Source organism: Ranitomeya variabilis, chromosome 6, assembly GCF_051348905.1.
Source record: "Ranitomeya variabilis isolate aRanVar5 chromosome 6, aRanVar5.hap1, whole genome shotgun sequence".
Classification (NCBI taxonomy): Eukaryota; Metazoa; Chordata; class Amphibia; order Anura; family Dendrobatidae; genus Ranitomeya; species Ranitomeya variabilis.
In genome coordinates, this window is record NC_135237.1 from 477,213,954 (window position 1) to 477,233,407 (window position 19,454).

General features: G+C 40.9%; 1 protein-coding gene across 1 annotated transcript in view; it reads right to left on the bottom strand.

Moving 5' to 3' along the window:
* The window catches only part of TRPA1 (transient receptor potential cation channel subfamily A member 1), a 181,902-nt gene that overhangs the window by 15,933 nt on the left and 146,515 nt on the right, over positions 1–19,454 (bottom strand). The window contains exons 18-23 of the mRNA XM_077270649.1: positions 18,546–18,616; positions 12,913–13,060; positions 8,696–8,785; positions 5,275–5,450; positions 3,489–3,618; positions 1,639–1,821 (exon numbers count right to left, since the gene is read on the bottom strand). Of these exons, the coding sequence (XP_077126764.1) occupies positions 1,639–1,821; positions 3,489–3,618; positions 5,275–5,450; positions 8,696–8,785; positions 12,913–13,060; positions 18,546–18,616 (798 nt within the window). The remainder of the gene's footprint in view (positions 1–1,638; positions 1,822–3,488; positions 3,619–5,274; positions 5,451–8,695; positions 8,786–12,912; positions 13,061–18,545; positions 18,617–19,454) is intronic.

Consider the following 19,454-nt stretch of genomic DNA (forward strand, 5'->3'; position numbering starts at 1 on the left):
GTTCTCATTATACCAGTAAATACAATTATGTCTGTTAATATGGCCAGATAATTTGAAAGAAGCTTCATCTCTCCACATGATCTTATCTAAAATTACTGGATTTTCTTCAATTTCGTTAAGCATAATCTCACTAAATTGCAGCCGCCTGTCTAGATCATCTTCCAATAAACCATGAATTAGATGTGGACGATAAGCTTTACACCCATTTTCCAAAGAGTCTGTGAAGAATGAAAAGTGGAATCTGATTGGTTGTTAAGGGCAACTGAGTCAGTTTCACTTTACACCTTGTTTGATAAATCTCCCCCTTCATAACCCTATTACACATACTGTCCACCTACTTTTGGACCACCCTGTATATGCTCTAAATGAAAATACTCAATAAACCAGTGTCATCCTGCTCCATTGTATAATTCTTGGAGTTAAAGAATATGTGTTAGTCATTTATTCTTAATTTAATTTAATTTAATTATGTAAAGGGTCTTTCCCCTACTTTAAAAGTTATTGTTAATGGGTCCAGGAGGAAAGCGGGTAAGGAAAAGAATCCTATACTCACCTCCAAGACTGGAGTCGCTCTTCCACTTTCAGTATTGTGCCCTCAGGATATCAACATCTAGAAAAGGCATAGCGTGACTGCTGAATGACTGCAACCATCACATTCTGTCCAAGCAGAAGGAACTGGCATGGACAGATTGTGAAGGCTGCAGCCAATCAGCTTTGCAGTGGTTAAATTATGCTTCCTCCAGATGATGATGATGACCAAAGACCAACAAGGGACAAAGTATCAAGTGCTAAAGCATGGTCTCGGTCTTAGAGGTGAGTCTAGGTTTTTATTTTTTTCCCACAGCCTGGGCTCATTGACAATGGCTTTCAAACTAAGGAAAAGCTCATTACGCTTATGTGAGAGATAGTATGTTTCCTTAACCTTCGGGAAAAATTGTAGCCAAACCCCTTAATAGTTCATGTTAGTTTTTAATGTATCTCCCATGCTTGGCTGTATATGGAGGCTCTACACATGGGTGACAAACACCCATGTGCACAATAAATTTGTTGCAGCAGCAAGAACGAATGTGACTGGAGAAATCAGACAAAATTGGTAGCCCGAGATCATCTGTGTATGTTTGGTGGACATATACTATACATTTTGGGTGAATATACGTTGTTCGATACAAAATGTTTTCAAGTCATGCAAGACATCTAACGCACAGGTCCTGATTTATATCTATACTAATATTTATGCTTGCTTCATTCTTTATATATAACTTTTTACATTTATTCTTGTAGAATATTTTTTACATTTGCGTATTTTGTTATCATAAGGATTTTCAATATTTTCTTACTAAAGAAATTATCTAGCTGGATTTCTTGGGACGAACATAAAGTCTCATAATTTGTTGTGCGTATATCTTTAAGTATCAGAACAGAAAAAAAACAAACAAAAAACAAACAGATAATACAAACCAAGGAATTGCACACAAATCCACACACAAACACACATAGACCCATACATAAACACACGCACACACACATACACACATGCGCTCACACTATATCCCTGCTTTGATCAGTTCCATTTTGCTAGAAACAAACTGATGAATTACCATCAACAATTTTTTTTGCACTATATGAAGTATAACTCACTAGTAAGTTCATCAGAAGGATTGGGATTAATAAAGTGAACACAATCAGATGAATAAATGTTATAATTGGATATTCAATGCGATCTTCAAGAAGTGGTTCCAGAAAACTATCATGGTAGTTGATGTCTCCAAGCATCATGGTAAATGTCTGCATTAGAGAAAGAATTGGAGTCTTGAATGCCGTCTATAAAAGAAACAAACAAAAAAAGGTTAATTAAAATCACATCATACAGTTACGTCGCAAAATAATATATAAAGATACTGCTATAATGACCGAGAACTGATAAGTAGGTAGAAAAATAAAGGAAACTTAAGCAATGAATACTTAATGTAGGATAAAAAATGATCGAAAGAACAGTCTATCTATGCTTCTAAGACTACTGAAAACATTGTGCATATTGTACTTGAATCCTAGACATTATAGCATGGTAATGCCGAGCATTAAAGCCTAGGTTGGGCAGAAGCCAGCTCAACTATCTAGTCGGCACTATGAAATGTCTTATTATTTGTACACCGAGAAAGATCAAATTGGCTCCTAGTTTAGAGGGAACATGTCAGGCAATTTTCATGCTGCCCAAACCATGGAAAGTATAAATCGCAGCCTGACTTCACAATTGCAGCTGGATATTTTTTTCTCTGAAATATTCCAGCATTTCAGAGAAAATCCAGAACAGTTTCATTGCCAGAGAACAAACTAGTCCAGGTGCTGCCCCCATTCTGGCTTTTCCCAGCCCCACAACAGGTGATTGACAGGTTTTCCCTAAAAGATACACGACGGAGGGACCTGCCAATCAGCTGCAGCAACACTGGGAAGAGTCGGCTGGGGGTGGAGCCAGACCAGTCTTGTCTCCAGCTATGGTACCTGGCCGGAATGTCAAAGCATATTTTCTTTGAAGAGAATTATATTGTTGCAATTGTACAGCCAGACTGCAATTCGTGCTGCCCACAATTTGGGCACCATGAATCACATGACAGATTCTCTACATTAGCTACAGTACCTCATAATCAATCAGAAGTATTTTGTCTATAAATTGGAGGCTCAAATCCCGGGATAGACATGTTTGTTCATTTAACTGTAAGTTGATAGCCTGAGAGTGGCATGTATAATAGAACAGGGACCCATCAGAGGGAGATCACATTGTCGTGGCTGACGGGCATACGTGAATTGGCCAAATTATGCGCTAAGAAGCTTTGAGCTTTGTTTTTCTAAGTACATCTCCTTGGATGGTAAAGTCTAGATTTAATGTTTTTAATGATTTCAGTGTTTTCACATGCCCTAAACGTTTGCAGACTGCTGCTGTGGTTTCTTTTTCTATATAATCTCGTCGTCACAGCTTGCACCTCTTCACACTTAAAAGGTGCTGGTCAGGTTTTTCTGTATATTCTGTCTGTAAATTGACAATTTACTGTATGTCAATGGACTATATACTGTAAAATAAGATATAGTATCTGCCAATAATTTCCATTTGATCTAACTATACATGTTTTATAGCTGTTGACCTAAACTCTATCAGTAAAAAGGTCCCAATAGCGTGCTTTTAGCTCAGGTGAATGAGCATACAGACCCTGGTTCATCAAGGCTGTCACTTTGCATATCAGTATTGACGAAGGATCTGCTGGAGTGAGATGCAGCACATTCATTAAGATAATGACATATCAGCCACCATAGAAATGTCGCTATCTTCAGAAAACCATCCTTCTGTTGACACAGTCCGAGGAAAAAATTGGACATGTGCACAGGCCCATAGAGTAACATTGGTCTGATTACACTAGGACCGAAATAAAGGTTCTCTGCATTTGCCCTTAGTCTGCTAAAAAACATCTAAGAACTAACTTAAAAATCAAACATACCTGTGGAGACAGCACTACGTAGAAGCTTAATCCAAATCCCAAAATCAGGAAGAAGAAGATGAGTATAATTCGCACAAGTGTTCTCAGGATCTCCCAAAACATCACTATATAAATTCCACATGTTTCAAACCTACAATGATTTTTAATAAATGACATTGTTAGTTACCAATACTGCCATTATCTTTTTGTTATTTGAATGGCAATGTTTAAGAAAGTGCATTATAAAATTACATTACAAACTGCATTACGCCCCACTTTTCAGTTTTTGAATTTCCACAAAAATTTAAAATAACCAATAAATTTCGTTCAACTTCACAATTGTGTTCCACTTGTTGTTGATTCTTCACCAAAAATTTACATTTGGTATCTTTATGTTTGAAGCATGATATGTGGGAAAAGGTTGAAAAGTTCCAGGGGACTGAATACTTTCGCAAGGCACTGTAAGTAATATATTTATAGGAATGTACATTGGCTCTCCAGGTTCGCCTATGTTTTTTATATTGTTTTTAAATTTACCTCTAGGTTGCATTGTAACCAACTCAAAATTCATTGACCTGGCATACTTTTGAAATACTGTACTTTCATGTAATTCTTTAGCTGAATGTATTATTTATTACCACATCCAAGTCATCAATTGAAATGAAATGCTACCATTTTCTAATAAAAAGAAGAAATATTTTAGAGGTGTATATACTAAACTGTTTTCTCTATATACAGTCAGTACCTCTCGCTCTATATGTCTTGAGATAGTGACAAGATAGTGGTCAAGGATTGCCACAAAGGTGAAGAGTGAGTGGCCACAGGGAAGGTTGCTCAAATTAGAAGTAACACATTATTTTTCCTACTTTTTCAAGCGGTGTTAGTGGTCCACATGCACAGTCAGGGAAGCTGATGTCTAGTTAATTTGTGTTTTGTGCCTGGACATAAAGGCTGTAAATTTATTTTGTACACTAATAATGGAGAAGCCCTGGTTGAACCAAACTTCTGTGTCCCTGACTTCGACCGTACTTGATACCATTTTGCCCACCGCTAAGTCACTAGCTTCCACAAGGTGTATACATTATATTTGGATGTGAAGTAGCCTTTACCCTGGCAAGGAAGAATAGCGCTCTATTGTTATACTTTTAAGTTAGATAATAAAGGGAAAGATTCTATGGCTGGATAATATCCTAAACAAGTCACAGCTTTGTTTGTCCTGGGTGTTATAGAACACAGTCTCCGCAATCAGGCAGAACATTTAGGCCATATTCAAACGTCCAGTATTTGGTCAGTATTTTACAACAATATTTGTTGAACTCCTGGTTTCGGCTCACAATCCGAGGAAAAGTATAATAGACACACGCCAACACTTCTGTATTTCTCACTCACTCCTGGTTTTGGCTTACAAATACTGATGTTAAATAATGACCAAATACTGAATGTGTGAACGTGGCAGAATAAAGAGACTCTGAGAGCAAGAAAGCCAAACATTGGTGACATTGTCCTATCAGATGGGGCAAAAAAATGTTTATTGAAGAATTTTGGATTAAATTAGTAGTCTAATTTTTCAGTTTTATACAAATAATGCTCAATTGACCCATCTGTTCTCCTGACATGTCTAGTTTAGTAAATGTATACCATGTGAGAGCACTGTGCCATTTCTCTTTTATATCTCCTATAAAAGTATAATAATTGGCAACTGGATGCTATCGTTCCCCTGTATCCCTCCATTGTTTGACACTTAACCATGATTAGGCAGATACTATGATAAAATCTATTACATGTATGAACTATTATGTCTTATTACCTCTGAAGATAAATCAAAAAGTTGACCCACGATGTGAACACAGCCATTGCTGCACATTGCCATTTCCAACCTTCTACGTAAAGGGGATTTGTGCAGAGAGATGATGCAAAAAGGATGGCGGTAACATGGATTGCCCAGTCTAAAATATTACTACTGTCCATTAGATACTTGAGTTTCTAAAATGTAAAAACATATACAACGTAAGCAATGATAACAGTTCAGATAATAAAAAAATAAATGCTTAAACTACTTACCGTACTCCAGTTCTATTTATCATTGTATACCCAAGACTAAAAGTATAAACCCACAATACATATTTTAGTGGTGATTTTTCTTGTAAACATTTTTATCCTCTGTTCTGCATTCCTTCCTGTATTTGGCTTTAAGATTGCATAAAATACATTAAAAAACTGTGTCTGTGAACACACTTTGTCACCAGGTTCATAAATGGTTTGGTGTCATTTGTTAAACTTTTTTTTGGACAAAGATAAAAGTGTTCATGAAGAAAAGAATAGTAAATAAAAAAGACGACCTTCCTTTTTTATCTTTTTTCCTAGTCCTGGCTAAAAGAAGTTATCAGAAACTATATTATGTATTTATGGTCTATAGAAGAATGATGCATTCAATTTAGCTTCCCTCTTTTCAGTTTTAATTTTGGAAAACAAATCTAGTTTATATATTTGACATGAAAATTAGAAATTTAGGGGGTATTGTTTACTAAGAAATATTGTTCTTTGGCATCTTTAGGTCTTTGACCTTATATTACTGGTGTTATGGGAGTGCCCTAGGTTAAAGAGCATCTGTCACCAAGATTATGGTGCTCAATCTGAGAGAAGCCTAAAGTAGGGAAAAAAGGATTTGCTCTCTCCCGGACCAGAAGTGATAATGTGAGTGTTAATCACAGTTTAGTGTATTGTTGGAGATTTGTGATGTAATATATGATCTGGCCTTTAGAGAGAGCAGCAGTGAGCGGCTGAAGTTGGAGCGTGGGGTTTTTGGGAGTTGGTGGGCGCTTAGGTGGAGTTGAGGGAGAGTCCGGGTGAAGGTGAAGCTGCTGATGCTTGGAGAAAGTCTGGAAAGGGTGGTGCAATTTTGGATCTGTTGTTAGTGACTCTGGGATGCGTTGTTCGGATTTGCATGAGCTGACTTGGTGAGGACAACCAAGCACACAGCATCTTGGGCTAGGCCATATGAGGCCTTAACTCTAAGGCCATGTTCACACTTTGCGGTTTTTACCGCGGAACCGTGGCGATTTTGGTGCTGCGGGTCCGCAGCAGTTTCCATAGCGTTTCCATTTACATGTAAACCCTATGGAAACCGCAAACCGCTGTGCACATGCTGCGGGAAAAACCGCGCAGAAACGCAGCGGTTTAAAACCTGCAACATGTCACTTCTTTGTGCAGAATCGCTGCGATTCTGCACCCATAGGAATGCATTGAACCGCTTACTTCCCGCATGGGGCTGTGCCCAGGTTGCGGGAAGTAAGCGGTTAATGTGCGGGTGGTACCCGGGGTGGAGGAGAGGAGACTCTCCTCCAGGCCCTGGGAACCACATTTGGGGAAAAAAAAGAATTAAAAAAAAAATCATGTTATACTCACCTCTCAGCGCTGCACGCGGCCGGCTGGTCAGAGTTGCTGTGCGAACAGGACCTGCGGTGACGTCGCGGTCACATGACCGTGATGACGCCCGGGTCACATGACCGTGACATCACGAAGGTCCTTCTCGGCACAGCATCTTTGGAACCGGAGCGCCGCGTGCAGCGCCGAGGAGATCCGGACATCGGAGGGTGAGTATAACCAATTTTTATTATTTCTAACATTACTATTGATGCTGCATATTGCTGCATATGCAGCATCAATAGTATAGGAGTAATCCCGCAGCAGAAACCGCGGAACAAACCGCGATAAATCTGCAGGGATAACCGCAGCGGTTTTGCCCTGCAGTTTTATCAATTCCGCTGCGGGAGAACCCGCAGAGGGACGCCACAAAGTGTGAACATGGCCTAAGGATTTAGGGAAACCCTGTGTTGAAGAGATTGGCATTCCCTAACAGCTTTAAGGTGCCATTTCTGATAATTCAGTACCGAGCCAAGAAAGGAACCTTCTACTTCAGTCTTAGGATGTACCAGTACCGTCTTACATCTGAATATATATGCACATATATAAATAGCCTTATAGAGGTCCAGTTAGGAGAAAAGGACTCTTCTGTAAGAGACTGTCACGGGATTACTGCGACAGAGAGGAGCCAGAAGACCACAGTCTCAGATTGCTCCTACTCCTGTGCTGAAAATAAGTACTTCACCTTCTTTTAAACAGTGTAAATTTCTTTTGGCAGTACAGAGGTTAATTGGCCATGCTGGTAGCTCTGGGAGCCTGGGCTCTCAACTGAGCATGGTTAGACACTCCTATCCTCTACATAATCTGGGTTCTAACTGACACACATTGTCAGAGTTAGCTTATGCTGCATGGCTGGGAGAATTGGAGTTAGTGGTTAGTGAGTTTGATGGGTTTATCAGTGACTGTTGCTTGGGTTAGTAAGTGTGATAATTCCCTTTTCTTCTCTTTCCTACATTTTTCCCCATCCTCCACTCCTCAGTGCATTCCTCTGTTATTAATGAATTAATACTTGTATGCCTGTTATTTTTAGTTGCCCCTGTTCATGTTGCCTTGTTCGTCTGTTTGGTGTCCTGCGGTGCACTGCTACTCCCCTCTTCCCTGGTTGGGGAAAGGGTACAGACGGAGGGCAGATACAGGAGATAAGGCAAAGTATGTGGCCCTGGCATCTTCATCTTCAGAAGCAACCCAGGGAATAGGGCGAGCTAGGGCACCCCCTAGCAGAATGTACAGGGAAGGAGCCCCTGGTCCCGGGTCACCCGACAACCGATTCGTGACAAAGACACTTCAAAAACTGCTCCGAGATGGCGATTACTAACGTACTGGCACAATACTGTTGTTTTATTGATTTAAGCATAGAAAATGTTAATTGCGTTGTAATTTGCTTGCATACAATTGTTAATTCTGTTTGTGTACCTGTATATTCTTAGTCGGTGTTATTGAGAGGAACTGCTGTCATTGGATTTGATACTTATACCCTGTTTACCTACCATCCTTTCCTTTGTTTTTTGTAAATTACTTAGTAAATATTCATATTATATTATCTAATCTGTTTGCATGTCTGCCTGTGGCTGTCCGTTGTCCACATTTCAGTGATGTCGTAACCACCGATGACCAGACCGCTGAGGCTACTGATTGGCTGTAGGATCAGGCGGCTGAAACATAATTTCCTCCAGTCTAGCTGAGAACAGCAGGGAATTAGCTAGATTTTGCTTCATGGTACCAGGGTGTCTGGAAGTCAGGTACATTTCTGTCATACCTGAAATCAAATCTAATTTAGAAAATAACCTGTACATAACATAACATACCTGTTGAAAGATTTGAACAATTTCTTTTATAATCCCAAAGATACTCATGAGCATCACAATGCCCATGCAAGTGCGTGTGAAATACGAGTCCTGAAAGTAAACAAGATTAAGATATAAAGATTTAATCAATTACTGTGTCATCGTCGTACTGTGTTATGGAACATTGCAAATATAAGCTAATCCAGAAAAATAAAATTTCACTTTGCAAACTGTACACATTAATAAATAGATATCTTAGATTAATTTTTGCTGTTGCATTTACTTCGAAAACTCATGAAAAATGGCTGTAAAATAAATACTGAAAGTTTAAACTCAATTTCTGACACGTGTTTCCTATTTTTCTTAAAAAATGTCCCTAATGTCTGCAAATAAAAAGGAATATAAAATAGTCCTGAAATTTTTTTTTCACATTGTCTGCTTGCTCCTTAACCCCTTTCTGACCTCAGATCCCCTGCTTTGATGTGGGCTCCGGCTGTTTTGTACAGCTGACTTGTGTGCGCAATAGCGGCGAGTGGAATCGCAATTCACCCGCCGCTATTAACTAGCTAAATGCCGCTGTCAAATGCATTTAACTAGCGCTTCCGGACGGAAATGCGCGCATCGCTGACCCTGTCACATGATTGGAGGTCAGCGAAGTGTCGGCATAACAACCAGAGGTCTATTGAAGACCTCTATGGTTGTTGATGCCGGATTGCTGTGAGCGCCACCCTGTGGTCAACGCTCATAGCAATGCAACAATTCTACTACATAGGAGCGACCTGAGCTTCGCTCCTATGTAGCAGGGGCCATCGAGTTGTGCCAGCTTCTAGCCTCCATTGGAGGCTATTGAAGCATGGAAAAAGTAAAAAAAAAGTTTTAAAAAATATGAAAAAAAAAAAAAAAGTTTAAATCATCCCCCTTTCGCCCCATTCAAAATAAAACAATAAAAATAAAATCAAACCTACACATATTTGGTATTGCCGCATTCAGAATTGCCCGTTCTATAAAAAAAAGGATTAACCTGATTGCTAAACGGCGTAGCGAGAAAAAAATTAGAAACGCCAGAATTACGTTTTTTTGATTACATTAAAATGCAATAACGGGCGATCAAAAGAACGTATCTGCACCGAAATGGTATCACTAAAAACATCAGCTCAGCACCCAAAAAATAAGCCCTCACCAAACCCGAGATCACGAAAAATGGAGACGCTATGGGTATCAGAAAATGGCACATTTTTTTTTTTTAGCAAAGTTTGGAATTTTTTTTCACCACTTAGATAAAAAAAAACCTAGTCATTCTTGGTGTCTAGGAACTTGTAATGACCTAGAGAATCAAAATGGCAGGTCAGTTTTAGCATTTAGTGAACCTAGCAAAAAAGCCAATAAAAAAACAGTGTGGGACAGCAGTTTTTTTGCAATTTCACCACACTTGGAATTTTTTTCCCGTTTTCTAGTACGTGACATGCTAATGTCACTCAAAAATATAGCTCATCCCACAAAAAATAAACCCTCACATGGCCATATTGATTGAAAAATAAAAAAGTTATGGCTCTGGGAAGGAGGGGAGCGAAAAACGAAAACGAAAAAATGAAAATACCCCTGGTCATGAAGGGGTTAATGTAGAGAAAAATCTCAAGGACACTTCATTATACACAGCACACTATGTACTGTAGTTCATATTGCAAGCAACAATACTTCATTTTTATAGATGATCTCAAGAAGAAATTCTACAATGCACAGAGACGACAACAGCGTTCCATACATAGAGTGTAGCAAATGTGATGTTGACAAAAGAAATTCCTTCATCGACAATAGTGACATTATAATTAAAATTCATTCCTTCATTAGAATCATAGAATGTTAGAGTTGGAACGGACCTCCAGGGTCATCGTGTCCAACCCCCTGTTTAATGCAGGATTCACTAAACCATCTCAGACAGATGTCGGTCCTGCCTCTGAAGACTTCCATTGAAGGAGAACTCACCACCTCTCTTGGCAGCCTGTTCCACTCATTAGTCACCCCCACTCTCAAAAAGTTTTTTCTAATATCTAATCTGTATCTTCCCCCTTTCAATTTCATCTTCTCCAAATTAAGTGTGATACTACGCGTCCTGTTTATATTATTTTCTTTACACTGTACAATGCTAAATATTTTGGTTGCACCATAAGAAAATTAAAATCCTTAATAGCAGAACATAATGTATATCAGATACAGTTAAACAAAAAACTGTCAATTCCTCAGGTGCAACCAAACATTTCTTTGAAAAACACAATGGCAATTTAAATATCTTGCATTTTACTGGATTAAAAAGGGTTAACCAACCAGAGCGGGGTGAAGACTTGAGGAAAGCATTGATCAATAGAGAAGTCTTTTGGATACTAGAATTGAACACCCACTTTTCTAATGGTACAGTATGAACTAACTGTGGCAGGTTTATTTGGATACATATTTTTAGCTCTTTACTTTATTATTTTGTTCAATCTATATTGTTTTTGTATGTATTCTGTATTTATGATGTCATAGGAAGAGGAGCGGCTTTTGGTTTTAAAGTGATTGCTTGTTTGGCACGTGTTATGATTAAGACTGGTATACGGTCGAAACACAAACATGATTTTTACCAGCCTCTCTGTATCATGCACTTTTTAATATATAAGCAATAACATTTGGATTGTTTATGGTTCCAACAGCTTTATTTGTTTTTCTTCACATTAGAAGTGAATGTTGGTTGTGCTCGGTAGCCAACATTGAAAAGAGAGAACGATGAGTGTGCCATATTAAACAGCAGTAATAGCAAACTAATATTACTTTTGAATCATAAGCTATACAGTGCCAAAACCTCTTTCGGATGTACAGTACAGACCAAAAGTTTGGACACACCTTCTCATTTAAAAAATTTTCTGTATTTTCAGGACTATGAAAATTGTACATTCACACTGAAGGCATCAAAACTATGTATTGACACATGTGGAATTATATACTTAGCAAAAAAGTGTGAAACAACTGAAATTATGTCTTATATTCTAGGTTCTTCAAAGTAGCCACCTTTTGCTTTCATGACTGCTTTGCACACTCTTGGCATTCTCTTGATGAGCTTCAAGAGGTAGTCACCGGGAATGGTCTTCCAACAATCTTTTTTTTTTTGGTTATGCACCAGTTCAGATTATATTGTTGTTCAGTCAGTTTTCTTATATTTAGTATATACTATTTTTCTGGCTTGAACGCCTCGCCCTTCACCATGCTGTGATTTTAATTACATCCATACACAGTTGGTTCTGAGCTTCCTATATAAGCAGGCTTTACCATGTTATTAGCCATAGGTAAGTGTTCACACTAGGCAGTCAGCTCAGTTAGCCATCCGATCTGAGATTACCTTGGCATTTGGTGGATGGGCTCACAATGTTTGGCCAAATATTGTGCTAAGAATCTCATGTGTTTTTCCATAAATTTCCCTAGCCATTATGCTATTCACATTTCATATATTGCACATTTCCTTGTCTTAGCACAGTAAATTTTGAGTGCAGCCATTGATCTATTTGCTATGACTTTTTTTGGTTATGCACCAGTTCAGATTATATTGTTGTTCAGTCAGTTTTCTTATATTTAGTATATACTATTTTTCTGGCTTGAATGCCCCGCCCTTTGCCATGCTGTGATTTTAATTACATCCATACACAGTTGGTTCTGAGCTTCCTATATAAGCAGGCTTTACCATGTTATTAGCCATAGGTAAGTGTTCACACTAGGCAGTCAGCTCAGTTACCCATCCGATCTGAGATTACCTTGACGTTTGGTGGATGGGCTCACAACGTTTGGCCAAATATTGTGCTAAGAATCTCATGTGTTTTTCCATAAATTTCCCTATGCTATTCACATTTCATATATTGCACGTTTCCTTGTCTTAGCACAGTAAATTTTGAGTGCAGCCATTGATCTATTTGCTTCAAGAGGTAGTCACCGGGAATGGTCTTCCAACAATCTTGAAGGAGTTCCCAGAGATGCTTAGCACTTGTTGGCTCTTTTGCCTTCACTCTGCGGTCCAGCTCACACCAAACCATCTCGATTGGGTTCAGGTCTGGTGACTGTGGAGGCCAGGTCATCTGGTGTAGCACCCCATCACAAGCTGCTGCAAGATGCTGTGGTAGCCATGCTGGTTCAGTATGCCTTCAATTTTGAATAAGTCCCCAACAGTGTACTGTATGTATGTACCAGCAATGAATTCAGTGAGACAACATTAATACCTGAAGCTGTAAAGGTTTCACTTCTGCAGTTGAATTTGTGCCATTGGTTTTGGGTGTTCCAGCGTTTACAATCAGAAGGGTCAGAGGAATAAGCCCCAATGAGTAAATAGCCAAGTTTACCAGATGTGCTTTAAATCCATATGCTCTCCTGGAATACAAGCAAAATTGTAAATTAGCCAAAATAAACTATAGGGGCATAATTATGATAGGTCCAGGGGTTGCAATCGCTCCCCGGCCCTGTAGGTTTCCACTGGATGGGAAAAATATTAAGAAGTAGTGGCCCCAACAATCTCACTTACTATTCCACAATAAGGAGAAGTTTGTATCAATCAGCTATCAACATCCTAAAATGTTAATTTATATCCAAAATAATCCTAAGTAAGTCTTCATTCACATTGCTTTATTTCAGATCCATTTTGCGCAGAACCATAATATGGTGCGATGAAGCCATAGTGGGCTTCAATGTGCCTTCAATTATATACAAAGGCATACAGAGTGGACCATATGGCTTGCCATACATAATATGGGAATGTTGTGCACTTGAAACCCTAGACAGATCCATCCATATGTTATTTTAAAGGGCAAGTGAGTGGCTGAAAAGCTAACATCAGTCCTTTTGCATAAGCCACATGAGGATGTAACTCTGAAAACTGCCAATTGTCCTGCACTGTTTAAGTAACTCATGTAAAAGTGAATAGGACTTCAGGAAATTATAAAAATAGGACATTTTATAGCACAGCTCACTCCGAATTTCCAGAATCCTGTCCTCTAATGACTGGTGCTGAAGGATGGATATTCCAGTCTTAGCCACCCATTTATGTCCTAGGGATGCAATAGATGGGCAAACCACCTTTCTGCTAATGGGGGTAGGGCTGGGGTGTGAATTGCTAACTTTCACATTAGCTGATAACATACATACAGTGGTAAAACTTTATAGAGTCCCAATGAACTAGTCCCTCCATATATCAAGTTTTTAATAATACTTGTCTGCTCACATGGGGCAGAGTCAGAGATTGGGATGGTTCACCCCAGTTCTCCAGAAGTTAACAATTGATTTGGTGAATTGGAGGAGTCACAGGATCTCATCTAGATTCTCTTTACTGGGTTTAACTGTATTAAACTCTGCTGGAACAGAGGAGCCCTAATTGTCTCCCTATCAGAAAATATGTTTTTTTAAGTACAGCAAAGACGTGATGTGGTCACATCATCAAACTGCTGGCATTGTGCTGCAGGCACATAAATATCAGAGGGGCAAAAGACAAATGCAAAGGTGACTGCACCATTTTGAAATGGCAGTATAGAGGGGTAAGCATTGTGAAGTGAACAGTCGAAGGGGTATCGTATGGGGGACTGTGTAGCATGGGGAGGACCATGGAGAGGGATAGTGTGGGGGAATTGCAGTGTGATCAGGGGACATAGTGTACTGGGGCAGTGTAGAGAGAGGAAAGCATGGGAAGAGAGAGTGAGGAGAAGATTGCTTGGTAGTGTGGATGCCATAAAGAAAAAACATCATAGATTCCATAGTTCATAAAATGAGAACAGTGTGGCGGTTATAGTTTATAAGGGAGGTCAGTGAGGCGGTCATCATATTTTACTTTATGAGGTTAAAGGGAACCTGTCACCCCCCCAGGGCGTTTTTAAGTAAAACAGCCACCTTCAGCAGCACTAAGGCTGCATTCTGTGGGGTTAGCATCCCTAAGAATGCTGAAATAATCACTTTTATAAATTGCCCGCCATACCTCTACTGTCTCCAGGAGGTATGTTTTCACTCTCGTGTCAACCACCTCAGAGACGTCAAATCATCCCCCTGTGTCCTCCTCCGGTGACATCACCTTCGCCTTCATGTAGCCGAGGCCCCAGATCCCACCCCACAGTGTGTTATGATATATTCACACTGTGGCGCTGGGAATCTGGCACCTGCACAGTGGAGTGGGTCACCGTGCTCCATTGAAGATAGTGCCAAAGTCTAGCGAGACTTCGGCACTATCTTCAATGGAGCACGATGACCTGCTCCACTGCGCAGGCACCAGATTCCCAGCGCCACAGTGTGAATACATCATAACACACTGTGGGGCGAGATCTGGGGCCATGGCAGCTTGCACGGCGCATGGCCGAGAAATAATAGCAGAGCGCAGGCGCCGGGCATGTATTTTGAACACAGGAAGCGGCGCACAGATGCAAGAGTTAGATGATTGACTGCTCTGAGGTGGTTGACACTGGGGAGAAAGCACACCTCCTCGACACAATAGAGGTATGGCTGGCAATTTATAAAAGTGAATATTTCAGCATTCCTAGGGATTCTATACATAAGAGCCACCTTCACAGAATGCAGCCTTAGTGCTGCTGAAGGTGGCTCTTTTACTTACTGTTCATAGTAACATAGTAACATAGTTATTAAGGTTGAAAGAAGACTTTAAGTCCATCTAGTTTAACCCATAGCCTAACCTAACATGCCCTAACATGTTGATCCAGAGGAAGGCAAAAAAACCCATGTGGCAAAGAGTAAGCTCCACATTGAGGAAAAAAATTCCTTCCCGACTCCGCATACGGCAATCAGACTAGTTTCCTGGATCAACACCCTATCAAGGAATCTAGTATATATATCCTGTAACATTATACGTTTCAAGAAAGGTATCCAGTCCCCTCTTAAATTTTAGTAGGGAATCACTCATTACAACATCATACGGTAGAGAATCCTCTTTCGCATAGAGAGGTTATATTTTATGCAGGAAAAATAATGAGAGGCAATTACTTATTCAGTAGCACAATATAGCTTATTTTGGGTACTTCATTAGTGGTCATTTTTATTCAGGGGACCAATAAACTGTTATTTTTAAGGGCACCTTATCAGTATGATTCAAAAGCTCAGAAAAGTGGCAAAAACCACAGATCTGTCTGGTCTGTTATTCTTTTAAGTATCTCCGCCACGGTGTGCGGTTTGTCTCCTAGACAAATTAGCTTCAGCAGAGCTTGTTGCCACTTTGTTGAGGCATTGCTGCAGAGGACGTGGATGATGTGCTCTGAGGTACCACATGGGAGATGGAGGATGAGGAGGAGCAGGAGGGGGTGCAGGAATTGTTGTAAGAGGGGGAGGAAAACCTCATAGAAGTAGGGCCAGCAGTCCTCTGCATCGGGAGCACAAGCCCTGTGTCAGGGTGTGACTTGGCCCTAGCCTCCACAATGTTAAACAAGTATGTCATCAGGGAAATGTAGCTTCCCTGTCCACAAGTGCTTGTCCAGTGTCAGTCATTAAGTGGACAATGCCAGTAAGTGTGTTGGTAAGGGCATGGGTGATGTTCCAGGACACGTGCTGGTACAAAGCAGGAACACTACACCAGGACAAAAAGTGGTGGCTTGGGACAGAGTACTGAGGGATGGCTGCCGCCATGAGTCGGCAGAAATCCTCTGTGTCTACTAGCCTAAATGGCAACATTTCCATGGCAAGCAGCCTGGAAATGTGCCTGTTTAGGATTTGGGCCTGTGGGTTTGCAGCTGGGAAATTTATTTTCCATTCCAAGCACTGGGGCAGGGAGAGCTGAATGCTGGGCTGGGACAAGGATTTGGAAGTGCCTGATGATAGTGCATCAGAATGTGCAAGAACAGGTGCAGGGCAGGAGACATCTGTGCCAGTGTTTTGGACAGATGATTGGGAGGCACCTAGCACAGGGGAAGAGGCAGTGGTGTCACCCAATGGCATCAATTGTGTACCCAGTTTTTTTTGCTCACCAAGTCGGGTGCTAAGATGACATGTGTCTGATCATGATGGAGGTGGATAGGTTCTTAGTGGTAAGGCCCCTGCTGATCTTAGCATGGCACAGGTTACAAATGGCCATTTTGTTTGTCTCAGAACTCTCTTTAGAAAAAAAGTCCCAGACTTGAGAACACCTAACTCTTTGACAAAGAAATTCAGGACTGGCGGTGCTCTGGGGAACAGTTGCCCACTTTCTCCCTCTGATCATCACACTGCCTGTTCTTTTCTGTTTCAGTGATGCTGATCTCTCCCCCTCAACGCTGTTGGCCTCGCTCTGCATGCCAGCTTCCCAGGGTGGGTCAGTGACTTAGTCGTCCACCACCTTATCTTCCACCACTGCACTCTGGTCCTTCTGACTTTGTGACTTAATAGCAATAAGACTTAGCGGCAACTGTGTCTCATCATCATCTTTTTCCTTTTCCCAAATTTGCCATTGCCCACCGCCATGATCTTGTGGCCATGGTTTTGTGCATCACTAAGCAGCATGTCATCATGTCCCTCTTGGAGCATGCAGGTTGAGAGGCCACAATCAAATGTTGTGGTAAACAGCTCCTCAGAGTGCCCTAATGTGGGATCACTAGTCTCCTGGGACTCAACATGGTGGGAGGAAGGAGGATCAGGGTGAGGATTCAGTGACCCAGACTTTAGGCTGGTGATAATTTACTCTGTGGAAGACTGGGTGGTGCTGCCAACTGACTGCATAGGTGTAATCCCTGTCTACAGACTGATTTCTGTCACTCTTACAAACAATTAGCCCTTAGAAGGGCTGTTAGTATGATGGCTCAGCTTCAGTATCAATTTCAACATTACAGAACTCTGATTCATTATACTGTGTACACAGGAATAGACAAGCAATCTCTGCCTCCAATATGAAGTGTCACACAGCTGTGCAATGGTGTCAATGTGCTGAGCCGGGCGGCACCTGCCCTTTTATAACCTCTGTCACATGGCCAGCCAATCACAGTAATGACATAACAAAGATGGCTTTGGCATTGTGGGCAGCACGGTGGCTCAGTGGATAGCACTGCAGCCTTGCAGCGCTGTAATCCTGGGGTCAAATCCCACAAAGAACAACAATTGCAAGGAGTTTGTATGTTATCCCTGTGTTTGCATGGGTTTCCTCTGGGTACTCCGGTTTCCTCCCACATTCCAAAGACATACTGATAGGGAATCTAGATTGTGAGTCCCATCGGGGACAGCGACAATAATGTGTGCAAACTGTAAAACGTTGCGGAATATGTTAGCGCTATATATAAGAAAAAAATATTATTATTACTGTGACTCACAGGCAGCCCCACATGCTTAATGGCTGCATAACAGCAGATGCAGGGCAGGGATTTGAGTTTTACATCTAGCACCGCCCATTACTCGCTGAGTAAAGAGCACATTTGAGCACTATGATAACTGAGTGATAACAGTATCACCCAGCACATTCGCTCATCCCTAATTATTACATGTGTATCTATGTTAGTAGTGTAAGAATGGTGTAGATGATGGTTTGTTCCCTGAAACGCTAAAGGGTTAAAGGTATTTAATGTGTATGTATGTTATACAAGGATGACACCCACTGGAGCTGCAATTAGCTTAGACAGGGTTAACTTAATGGCCTAGGCAGTGGATTGCCAGAGAACCCCTCCATGCGAGTACTCCCTTTGCCTGCCTGGAAACCTCGAGATAGACGTCTGGGCCAGGGGGCACAGTCCTCCTGCGAAGCTGCAGGAGAAACTGGACTCAAACAGTGAGAAGCAGAGTGAGATGGAGTCCAGAATTATCTAGGAATAGGAACACCTATAACATAACTTACAGGAAAATATGCCTATAATTTTGGTTCTAGATTCTAAATCCTAAATAACAATATTACACTGTCATATTACATACTTACCATTTCATGAGCAAGTATTCTTTGCAAACTGGATGTGACAAGAGTTCCACACGGTTGTGTTGTACCATAGCCTATGGTAGTAATTGTGAAAAAATTACAGCTTGCCGCTTATTTCTTTACAATTGAACACACTGAGAGAACATGACATTTACAGGTTGGAAAAGATGGTTACAGCTTTAACGAGTTCAATGATGGTTTAAATACAACTAGCTCCCTTTAGTTATGGCAGTCTCTAGAAGCTGAAACGGCCTTCCAGGAACTGAAGCTAGCCTTATGTAAATATCCAGTGTTGGTGGCATCGGTTTTCTCTAAGGAGTTTATGGTCCAGTTGGACATGTCAGATGTTAGGCTGGACGCTGCCTTATCACAAGGGTTGAACAGCACCCCATAATGTATCTAAGTCGGAAGCTGTCATTCTGCTAGATGAACTACGCCATAGTGGAGAAGGAATTATTGGCCATCAAGAGGGTGTTGAACATTCTAATGTGCTATTAGCCAGGAAATCAAGGCTAGTATCATACCATGCTCTACTGAGGTAGATGCGGGAGAAGAAGGGGAACAATTCCCCAGTGACCAGGTGGTTCCTAGCACTTCAGGATTTTATCTTCCATGTAGAGCATAGGCCCGGGAAACTACATAGCAACATGGATGTTTTTTTGAGGATCCACTGTTTGATTGCGGAAGGTGCTCCCTGGCTTTGGGAACGGGGAATATGTAAGATGGCTTCCTGACAGATCCTCGAGGAGAGATATGTATCATCAAGGCTGGTAGCATCAGTGATGTATGTCTGGAAAAGCAGGCTCCAGCACATATAGTGCTGAGAGAGTTACTAAGGCATGTACACAGCCTGGTTTTACGAGCAGTCAAAGAGATGGGTGAGACTGGCTGCTCACTAGTGTTGAGCATTCC